The following is a 12,336-nucleotide window of genomic DNA, read 5'->3' as shown; positions in this document are numbered from 1 at the left end:
AATAATGAATTCTAAGAAAATGTATATAATGTTCGAAACACCATGGGATTTCTTATAGTTAGGATACTGGACATGTAAACTCGCCATATGACAGAATAAATTTTCTTGAAAAGAAAGTATGAATCAGGGAGTATTAACTTAACTCACTGAGGAATGAGTCTATTTATTATTGCCAAAATTTTCATAAAAACTATTATGATCTGAGAAAAAGCGGAAAGGCTATTACTCACCGCAAAAAAATATGTAGCAGAATTTTCTTCTATATGCAAGAGGTAGCGCTTTCTGAAGCTGCTACTTCCTTCATCAGAGTGTGGTAGACTTCAAAAAGGATTAAAAAAGATGGTTAAAAAGTTAGGATATGTGAAAAAACAAATCTTCTGTCAAACATTAAAACCCACGGGCATGGAAACTCACTGACATTGTTCACTCCTGTTCACTGTTTTCTGTTCTTGTTTTCAAAATGGTGAAAGTACGTAGTGAAAAGATTACTCCAAATAATACTTATTTCTCCTTTATCGAGGTTAAGTGAGGGCCTTTCTTTGTGAATATAATACGATTCTTTAATTTTTCGTTCCGTTGCTGTTTTTGCTTTTTCAATCAAACATGATTCCACGATATGATGGTTATAATCTCTAAGATGTGTTTGCTAGACCGGATAACTGTTGCGGATTCCGAGATTTCGAGGTACGAACGTGTTGTTATTCTAGTACAAATGTTCCTTTTTGTTTGGCCTATATACACTTTATCACACAGACATTTCACCCGACAGACGCCACTGCTTTGTAAAGGGTCAGTAAAAAAATGCTTTAAAATTGGTTATGTATTTATCTATAGATTTTGGAGGAATTTCTGAAATTTTGATGTGTCTTTGCAGAATCTTCTTAAGTTTTGATGAAAAATGTAGAACCAAAGGGACACCAATCTATTTGTCAGTTACGGCATCTGTTGTTGGTTGATAGTGGGTGCCGACGATCTCTTATTGTACCTGTTTGTACCATTTTAACAATAAAGATTTTTGGAAACCATTTTCCTGTCCAATTTGTAATAAATACTGTATTTCCTTATTGAGATCCTCAGAGAAGTCTGAAAGTATAAGAGCTATCCTAAAAAAAAAAAAAAAAAGTTTTTCCAAACATTTAATTTCTGAAGCCATGAATGTGATGATTTGAAGTTGATATATTTTGTACCAGCAGAAGGTTTGCGGTATACCGAAGTTCACCGAACGGAAAGGAAAATATATCAACTTCAAATCATCACATTCATGGCTTCAGAAATTAAATGTTTGGAAAAACTTTTTTTAGGAGAGCTCTTTTACTTTCAGACCTCTCTGAGGATCTCAATAAGGAAATACAGTATTTATTACAAATTGGACAGGAAAATGGTTTCCAAAAATATTTATTGTTAAAATCAATTCACAATATGCTTATTTAAAACGCAATTTACATCATTATCAACACACATTTTCACTTAATGGCAAATTTATAGTTTCTTCAATGTTTCTTATTTTTCAAAGGACAAAATTGTGAATATTTCCACATTTTCTTCTTTAAGGTTTTGCTTCCTTACTGCAACTACGGAGTTGTTTTCTGAAAAATATTTTTCAGAATCAACGTTGGAAGCTGGCAAAGACATCAAAGATATTGTTTCAAGAGCACAGGCAGCAAAATCTCAGGGCCAAGCTTTCACTAACCAACCGGTCTAAAAATAACAGGAATGATGGTTTTCTGTGAATCACACTTTGTTGAAAAAAAAAAAAGTATTATTTTATTAGTATTACTGGCCAACATGGCAATTTCGCGAATCTATCGCTTTACGCAGTGCATATCGGTGTTATTCTGAAAAAAAAAAAGTACCAAATTCGCGTTCACCACCACCAAAACACCAAAAACGGCATTCTATCATATATTTAGGTGTATTTATATGCTTTGCTTTGCCTTTTTCAAGTTTTCGATCTTATCGATAAAACGAAAACCTCACGTCCCTATTTATGTTGTTGTGATGTCAAAACACAAAGAAAACACTTCGAATTTCGTACTTCATATATTTTCATTTTTACAGACTAGATGCTCACGTCTAGATTTCCGTAGTTGCCACATTCATATCTTTCATTCGAGGCATTGGAGTCATATTAGTTAATCATACTCAAATCAAATTATTAACTGAACTCCAGACTATGAATATCAAAAAATACACCCTCCTTAGTAGACAGCTAATACGACACTAAGCAATCGCGTGATCAACGCCTGATAACGAATTATCCCTGAATACCGCCCATTATGTTTAACATTTGTCAGAATTGTACAGACATACTATTTTCAATGTACCTTAGTAAACTTCTAAACATGAAAAACTACGCAATACCATTCCACCTTTCAAACACCAAGGTTTAAAGTTTTCCAGATATATGTTTACGTAATCACTTTACAATATTTCTGTTGGCATATACTGAGCAAAAGAAGTACCAACAACATCGTGACATGACTTATTTGGCTGCTTCTTTTTTAAGTCGAAGATATAGCTCGGGATAAGTACAGACAGTCCTCGACTTACGTAAATAGATTTTTCCAGGGCTCTTTGCTTAAGTCGAAATTTTTATGAAACCTAAGATTAGTCGCAAATATGTATGAAAAATACTAATTCGATTCAAATATCAGTCGCAAAAATTCAATTATATAAAAAAAAATGCTTTAGAGTACCAAACCTCATATTCTTACAACGTCAACGGTATTAAAAAAAAAAAAAGTAACTAATCAATATCAGCTTAACAACAGTTATTTATATAATTAGTTATTGCCTCGCTCAGTAAATGGCTCTCAAAATACAATTTAGAAGTTTACTATCTACAAATTATTTATCATACAACACTACTTCTTACTCAGACGTAAGTCAATCCTGTCCGTAAATAAAATAATAATTCGTAAGGTTCTGTACTTACGTTCAGAAATTTCTTAAGTAAGTAATAATTTACGTATCTCGAGGACTGTACTGCAGGAGTTAAATTTAAATTATTGTACTTATGGAAAGGTTGCATATGACTCAATGCTTTAAAAGGATATCTGTGTGAAGATCGAACGTTAAGAACCCGAGATCATTCTTCTCTCGTGAAGCGCTGTAGTCTGGAACATTTTTTCTGAAAAAACAATAAAGGCACGATATCACTTAGATATACATCCAAGGTGTTATTCTATGATTAATCACAGCATATACAAAACTAAAATCTCACCACGGGCGTATTACAATCAAAATAATTCTTATATATATATATATATATATATATATATATATATATATATATATATATATATATATATATATATATATATATCTTTAAGTTCTGGAAAAATCCAAATAAACTTAAGTAACTTTTAAGTAAGTAATCATATCTTTAAGAGTCTTCATCCCGGCGAAATTAAAAATACCGCTAATTTTACAGTAATTATGTGATATCTTCAAATAGAGAAAAGATAATTGAAATGTGGAACAAGAGCGCCCTAGACAATATTATTTTGAGTGAGGTACCGTTATCACAAGTCACCTAGTGGCTTTATGTTTTCAGTTGTTTAGAAACGCGAAAATAAATGCCGATTTTCAAAATGGCTCGAAATCGAAAGCAGATAAGTGAGTCGTGATAACGGTTTCTCATGTAAAATAATATTGTCTAGGACGCTCTTGTTCCTCATTTCGATTATCTTTTATCTATTTGAAGATATCACATAATTAATGTAAAATTAGCGATAATTTAATTTCGCCGGAATGAAGACTTTTAAACCTAATACCCAGCATCCAACATACCAGTAAGATAAAGTTTGGCGTTCACTCCTGTACATGGAACACATGCCACAAAAGTACAATGTAAAATGAGTTAGGTAACCATAAATTAAGAAATTAACACTCATTTAAATGTCTAATGCTCATAATTTTTCTTGCAGTAAGGATTCAACAAGCAATGACAAAGTTAGAATCGAACTGTGGTCTCCGGTTTACCGTCCCGATGCACTCACCACCATGCTCCACTCTTCTGCCTAAGCATGCATACATCTTATCAGCCATGAAATCAGTGTTCAACCACTTAGACCACATGAACTGTACCACAACCATTGTTGTGCTTGTCTCAACCCAATATGTACACTACAAAACACTTCTGACGACTGAATTAAAAATGATAAATGGAGTAGTTTTTGATAAACGAAGTCCACGTTCTTTTACTGGCTGAGCACAGACTTCAAGAAATGAAATTAAATCTTTCAGTTTAACCTCGATTATGCCTATTAGGAACGACTTCAAGATTGACTAATTACAGGCCGCTCAGGGAACGGGCTATCGCAGAGTCAACGCATCGGCACGATAAGCCGAAAACACGGGTTCGATTGTCGGTCTAGTTTCTTTTCATTCTTTCTATATCATTGAATTTGCATCTATAGAGCGAGATTGGTGTGATATAAAAGCTGTTCTTTCCTCCATTTATCATATACAGAGAAAATGGTATCATATAAAGCGCTTATTTCCTTCATTTGTCATATATAGAGGAATTGGTGTGATATAAAGTCGGTCATTTCCTCCATTCCTCATATGTAACTCAAAAGGCATTTTAGATATGCATATACCGATCTACTGTCAATGTTTACGGAAAAGGGTGGTAAAGTGCAAAGGCGCTTACATAATACGAGATTTAAAGATATTAAGATTCTTGATTTAATTGGACGTTGTTTTCTGAGAAGATGTGCTGAAGATGGCAATAACTTTTTCCCGAAATGTTAATTTAAGATTTTATTTTTCTTTTTTGGTAATGATTTACAATAGGGGTCCACATATTTGTATAAGTTACAGGAGAAATAGCCTACGAGTTATTATTCTGGTACAATACTATGCCAATAATCTGAATATGCGATGTTCTTACCTGTGAGACGCAACGGATTAATGAAAATGGAAGGTACTAACCACGAATTCCTCATAAGGAAACTATTAAGCACTATATACGAAGCGGAGCGTGTTAAGATTCACAACCATAGAAATATCTGACAACATGACAACAAAGACACAAGTGAGCATATACTCATGAAGGTTGTATTGTGTATATGCTGCAATGTTTGTATACAAGTATCAAAACAAAAATCTACAAAGGGTACTTGGAAAATTTTGCAATCCGACGCAACCATGTGTCGCATGAGTCTGCTTTTTGGTGCATCCTGTGTTAAGCGCTGCGCCAAGCCGACGGCTAAGTTAATCACTAGCAGTGACATAAGCGAAAGTGCTTGGTATGGCGTCTTGATCAACAAATGAGATACGAGTAGTTTTGAGGTATAACTTCTCGCGTAGTTTAAACATAGACCAGTGCTTAGAAGAAATGATTCTTGCATTAGGTGATGGCTGTTCACATCGTGCGACTATATTCAGGTGTTACAGAGAACCCCAAAGGGAAAATTCCACCCCGAAGGATGCTGAGAAGGTGGAAAGGCCACGAACGTGTGACGGAGAAAGCATGAAAGCTGTTAGAAAAATGCTAGACGATGACAGGCGATTGACCTCCAAGCAGCCTGAGAATATCTTAGGCCTTAGGCAAATGCACCAGCAACTTGTTCGATTGTGCATGATCCTTTGCACGTGAAGAAACTTTGGCAATCTTTTACTTTGACTAGAACACTCACTGGAACTGAACCAAACCTAATCTAATATACTTTAAATGAAGTTGTCTCTGGGTAGCGCATAGTCTGACTGAACAGCAGATGACATGACGTGTTACATGGTGCCGAGAGATGATGCAAATGTTTCATAAGAGAATCTCGATATGTGAACAACACCATAACAGGTAACGCTGGGTTTTTGATGATGAGGATACATCTGTAGCTGTCAGAAAATCCGGATCAGTAAGGAAGAAAATGACAGCTGTATTTTTCAATTCGAGTGGAATTGCAGAGCATGTCGTTTTGGACACAGAAAAGGCCATCACAGCTTGGTGGTAGACTGAACAACGCCTGCCTGAAGTCATCGAATCTATAAAGAGCCTACAACCAAATTCAAGAATGGACACCTGGTTTCTCCATCAAGACAATGCACCAGCACACTACGCGAAAGACTGCACCGAAATTGACCATCACAGGACTGAAACTTCTTGAACATCCTCCTTACAGTACAGACTTTGATCCTTGTGACTTTGCACTGTTCCCGTATGTGAAAATCACGGTTGACAAGTTGTACTGATCTTTACATGCTTCTTAATATAACTGTCAAGAGTCATTTCAGAAGGACGAAAAGATAAACAGTTGCACAAGTGAAACCATTACACAGAATTACATATGAACAATTTCAAAGTACTACGGAGTACAGAAGAACTAATTTAGTTCAAGTTAGTTAACAACGACTTTTATTGGTCCAAATTAAAGAAATATACCGACTTAATCTGCATATCAATAAGAAAAGTGAATAAAGATACGAATTATTTGAGTCCACTTTGGCTCAGACTCATTTATACATAAATAGATACCAAAGATACTTATTTCACTAAATGCCTCTCGTGGGGTCTGTATGACTCCCCCCCCCCTACACACACAAAAAAAAAGTACGGCATTTTCGATGTATTTTATCAATAGTAAACATTGAAACGAAACAATATTTAGAATTTTTCTTCGATTGCAATTACATAACAATAATAACAACTACAAAAATTCACAAAATAAACATTTAAAAACTTATTAAAAAAAGTTGCTTTTGTAGTATAATCTTTTTGAGTAATGAATGGGGAATTTAGGTCTGAATATAATACAAATAATATACGGGAGTGAAACGTGATAACCCACAAATGTGTGATCATCAAGATTTTACAAACACTTACACTTTTACGAACACTTTTTTTGTTTTTTGGTTTAAACCAGCCAACCCTGGTGTAAATGAAGCTGAAAGCGATGCGATTTTTCAGTGATGAGGATCTTTTGCGCGTTTGGGACAACGAGTGCGCCTTACTCTCTAGTGAAACCTGGTAGATCTGGTTTAACGTTTGGTTTCGGAGAACGGAAGTGTATTGAATGTGGTGGAAACTAATTCGAAAAAAAAAAATAAATAAATAAATAAATAAAATAAAAAAAACTATATTGCAAAACTTTCCTAGTACCCTTTGTATTCCATAGAATATACTACATTGCAAAATAAGTTGCGCTTTTCTTATTTCCTTTCGTATACGTGCATTATGCACATCGAAAGTACAAAATTCTACGCAAGTGTCAATCTAGAAAACATGAACACCACCACCCTCGGCGTAGCTTCTATCACCACGTGACTCCGCCCGATGCGTTCGGCGCATGGTACTCCTACTTGAGCCTGTGGTTAAGAAAGAGGAATCCAACACATCACCTATGATTTCGCTACTATATAAATCTATTTACAGTTTTAGCATTTGAATTTTGTACGCTGACCTTAAGATGGTGCCAGTAGTATCCAAATAGTGGTACTACTGCAGCATCCTAAAGTCAGATGGTAGAGGAAAAAGTGATTTTGTAAGAAGTCAAAGAAATTTTAGCGAAGAACTGCATTAATATACATAGCAGTTAAGCTCTCCTAAATGGAATCTGTATCCAGAAATGCAACATTAATAATAATAATTCTTAAAGACTGTACTAGGAGTAGATTTAGTGCGAAATTACTTTTCAATGAATTTACACATGGGCTCCTATTATAAGTCTGCATCGTATTTCTTAATGAGTGTTAAGATACTACTCAGAAAACGCTCACTGCGAAATAGATTGGAAGACTCTCAATAAATGGGAATAAATTATTCTTCCGGCAAGTGTTTACCTTGGTTATTTCATTCATTTTATACGACTTTGCGATTCAGTGATTTGTTTTTTTGTTTCCCGTTCCAGTGTACGTATCTGTTCCACGATGTTCATTACTGGTATCGAGCACGTGGGCCAGATCAACAGAAACTCCAATGTATGTGGAAAAAGATGTAAGTCATTACGAACAGTAAGAGTTGATTGGCTGAAAGTGAATTATGTATGCTATAATCGTATTTGGGCAAAAGTGCACTTTGAGCAAAACATTCATACGAACCGAATCACAATAAACAGCAATACGAGGCATTGCACTCTATTTTTTTTTTTTTTTTTTTTTTTTTTAACAAAATGGGTCCAAACTTCCCTAACTCTAAGCTAACCCGACTCTACCCTACTTACGTGAACAATGCCACATCCTGTGACAAAATCACTTGTTTTGGTCAAAGTAATTCTTACCTGTACTTGTTATGGTTGTGGCATTGGGGAAAAATATTCTTTTATTCATGAAGCATGCTGCAGAATATAATTACCAATTTATAATCTCAGATATTTATTTCTAATTTTTTCCTTAATTGTAAGATATAGAATTGGGTCGGGGACTAGTTTCCTTTCAAATAGTTTTGTGCAGTTAACAGACTACATTAGTTTTGAATTTCTTATATTGTAATAGCGGCGATTAGGGGGGAAAGTTGTCCTTCATGCATATAGTTTGTTTGGTTCCCTTTATAGTAGTTTGAAAATATGGTGGTTCTTGCTGTAGTATTTTCTGTTATTTTATACATTGCATATTTCAAGTTTTGATAAATTTAGTATGTTATGATGAAAGTTAGCATGATTCTAAATCTGTCAGCATTTGAATCTGGCAATGTTTGAAATAACTGTAGAAACATTACAGTCTGAACCACCATGATTTCTAACAGATTCGATTCGTGAGAAACTGGTACCTGTTGATACTGAACGAACTGTTCCAAGGAACCAATTCCATATGAATCGAATCATTGAATGAAATGGTGAAAGTAAAAACTTGCCGTTCTCCCATTCAACGTTTCAATGTATTGTAATCGACGAAAGAAAATAGCATGCTTTTTAATTTCGCAGACTGCACACGGATTCAAATTTACCATCTCCTGCCCGGGACCTAATAATGAAATTTGGAACATTTATAATGACGATAACTGAGTTTATTCTAAAGTATAAATATGGTCAAATTACTTCAAAAAACAACATAACGTTCTGTGAACAAAATGTCGCTTAATATGTTTACAAGGGATTTTACTAGCCAAAGAACTAAATCTACCAATAATAATAACAATAAGGGTAAACTTTACATTACACGTCCTAGCTGCTCATAGATAAGCAGTTCGCTTTCAAAGGGTATAGTACAGAAGGTTAGGGTGTTCAGGTTTACTTTTAGCGCACCACTCGAAATAATTGTTGAAAAAATATAATTCTTTCACTAATGTCCTTTTTATTGTATCGTAAAAGATATGCAGTGGGCGACATAAAAATATCTCACTTGCCATAGATAAAATTCAAGGGGACCACCAGAAACATTTGTTGAAATTTTACAATCCTATAACGATTTGCGTATAAATACGGCTTACGAACGTATGGCATAAAAACCATAGTAAAAAAAAAAATAAAAAAAAAACATGTGCTAGGTGACCACTACAAAGCACGAATGCTACCTAACCGAGTCAGGGCAGGCGCGTCAGCAATGGTTGGTATACGTATCGGATTGAGTATAGCCCGCTCCCCCCAGTGATTTTTAACGAATCATAGTGATTCTAACGATTCATACTAGTTTATAATGAATCGGAATCGCATGTTATAAAGATTTAAGATGTAAATCTTGTAGTAAGGAAGTTTTAGTATTAGTAGTAGTAGCAGTAGCAGTAGTAGTAGTAGTTAGTAGCAATAGTAGTAGTAGTAGTGGTAGTTAGTAGCAATAGTAGTAGTAGTAGTAGGAACGGGTTAGAAGCCCCGCAGGGGTTGGTTGGGTTCTGTTCTCGATATAAGTAGTAGTAGTGATTCTTCCAGTTCCGGTGACAAAGAACTGGGGGGAGCGGGCTATACACAAGCCTACGTATCAATGAAGGAAGTGAGAAGAAGTAGGTTTTGACAATGATACGACTTTCAATAGCAATTGTCATGATTACATATTAGTAACGCTCCACTTGTAAACGTATAATACAGCTTCTCTACAGTGCGTAGAAATACACTACTGGTGGAAACTAGCATGTAATAGTCATCTTTCACATGCACTCACTTATTTTATCCATCATAAAGCACTTGTAATGATATTATATCGACAATGTTTGGCTGAAGGGGTCCAGCTTTTTTTCTAAAAAAATGTTACAACTTCTGGACCACTTCTGCTAAACGTTGACCTTTTATACTAGTAACCCTACATTTATAAACCTAAAATACAGCTGTATTACTTTTATGTTTTTAATTCTGACGCCTCCAGAAATTTGTCCCTTATAAACATACCTTTTCATGCAAAGCATTCAATTTTACCTGTAATTATTCCAAAATGTGGTGCGCCAAAACTGCACCAGCAGCGGGTATGGTAGAGTAGAGTAAATAGAAATAAGTAGGGTAGGGGTAGGAATGGGTAAGCTTAAGGTTATGGAAGCTTTGACCCTTTTCAAAAGGGTCCACTCGAGGAGACGGACATTTGCAATGCATGTAATGCTAATATACGATTATGTTACAACGAATTGTGCAATAAAGAGCGTAATTTTATTGTGGTTTATGCATTAGCTCCTCATTTAGTGCATGCTGTGCAAGAAAAAACCGGAAAATGCAATAGATGTGTTAAAATTTGGTAGAGCCGTCTGCTCGAGTAATGCCTTTCAAAATATTGATAGAATGTAATTCCATGTTTCTGAGTGATTATACCAGCTAAAGCGGGGAATGCAAAGTGAACCCAATAATAAAACATGTTAATATTTTCATGAATATCATTAACTTAATGCACACAGGCTGCAAATTTGTTTCGACTCGAATGTATCAACTTAATCACAAGAAGCCGGAACAAACACTCGACTAGCCACGTGCAAACCAGCATGAAAATGTCGTATCCAGTTAAACATCCACCCGTTAATAATCACTTCCAAATTTTACTTACACCATTACTTTCACTGTGTTCATGCTTGCCTCCGTTCTGTAATCTACAAAAAGTGTAGATAGGAAGCAGAAAAATGTCAATGCTGCAAGAACACTTAGGGTGTATGCTAAAATAGCATTTCCTCTTGTCAATATTGAATGCATAATTACAGTTTCTTCCTAGTTGTAATCCTGAATTCTAGATGTTATGTTGGGGTCATGAAACACACATAACAGGAACAAGTATCACTTTCTTGTGTTGAAATCTTCCGTATGCTACACACAGTTGTTGACAACAGGGCACAACTTACAACACCACAGGCTCACAGTACAATAAGCGATATTATCTTCTTCCTTCTCTTCTTCTACGGAACCTTAAAGACAAATGAAAATCATGAGTGGTTTATGTGAGGTGGAGTTATCCAATTGGTCAATATCTAGAATATTAATTCTTCGCTTCGGTAACTTTGCGAAATCTCAACGTACTTTCCAGCTTCTTTAGTTTTCTTATCTCATGTAAAACGTAATGTGATGTGCTCTGTTTATTCCTAAAAGTCACATAAAACCATAGAATGATAAGTAGCATCAACCAATTTCGGATATTAATTGTGCAAAAAAGTGTTAAATTTAGGATATTACGACTTCATTTGAAAGCTGAAAGGTCTCCACATAATATGCAATCTGTCCGAATATTATCCTGGTAGTAGTGGTGGAAACAAATCGGACAAACTCCGACCTAACAAGGTTAGAGTCCAATCTAGAGCCTCATTCCTTCCCGGCTTTTGCAAAGTGCAACTATTATTACTACTACTACTACCACAGGCGTGCGCAAGTGGGTGCCATGGGTGCCTTGGAACCCCCATTAGACAAACCTTTTTTATGTAGAATTATTACAAACTAAGAAGAGATTACATGTAAATTATTTCCCGTCTGCATGTGTGCCGTGCGTCGCCGACGCAGCGTCGGGTGCATTGACGCTATCTTTTCTTAGGAGAAGGACGACATTCCATATGGTGGTACTTTAGATCTGACACCCATATTTCCAATCTCCTGCGCACACTAGTGACTACTACTACTCAAGGGCGCCCATGTTGTGGTTTCCAAGGGGGGGGGAGCAAGTATAAGCGATATTTCAAATATAGTTTCAAATTTTGATGTAACTATTCTAAAAATTCTATTGGATTTTCGATATTCCGAAGTGCAATTTCCTCTAGAGGGGGCAATCACCCCACCTGGCCCCCCTGATGGGCGCCCTTGCTACTACTACTACTACTACTACTACTACTACTACTACTACTACTACTACTACTACTACTAATAATAATAATAATAATAATAATAATAATAATAATAATAATAATAATAATAATAATAAAGTAAAACATTATAAAAGAGCTTTCTAATAACAAAGATGAAAAACATTCTTACGTTTGATGACTAATGTCAGTGTCGAAGAGGG

General features: G+C 35.3%; 1 protein-coding gene across 1 annotated transcript in view; it reads right to left on the bottom strand.

The window, feature by feature from the left end:
• The window catches only part of Spase22-23 (Signal peptidase complex subunit Spase22-23), a 28,547-nt gene extending 17,330 nt beyond the window's left edge, over nt 1–11,217 (bottom strand). Inside the window, exons 1-2 of the mRNA XM_081738974.1 lie at nt 10,900–11,217; nt 3,057–3,130 (exon numbers count right to left, since the gene is read on the bottom strand). Coding sequence (XP_081595100.1) covers nt 3,057–3,130; nt 10,900–11,042 — 217 coding nt within the window. The 5' untranslated portion in view covers nt 11,043–11,217. The remainder of the gene's footprint in view (nt 1–3,056; nt 3,131–10,899) is intronic.
• Between the last annotated feature and the right edge of the window lie 1,119 nt (nt 11,218–12,336).

Source organism: Thermobia domestica, chromosome 14 (genome assembly GCF_964235325.1).
Source record: "Thermobia domestica chromosome 14, izTheDome1.hap1.1, whole genome shotgun sequence".
Taxonomy (NCBI): domain Eukaryota; kingdom Metazoa; phylum Arthropoda; class Insecta; order Zygentoma; family Lepismatidae; genus Thermobia; species Thermobia domestica.
The sequence above is the reverse complement of the archived record's forward strand: the minus strand, read 5'-3'. Positions and strand labels throughout refer to the sequence as shown.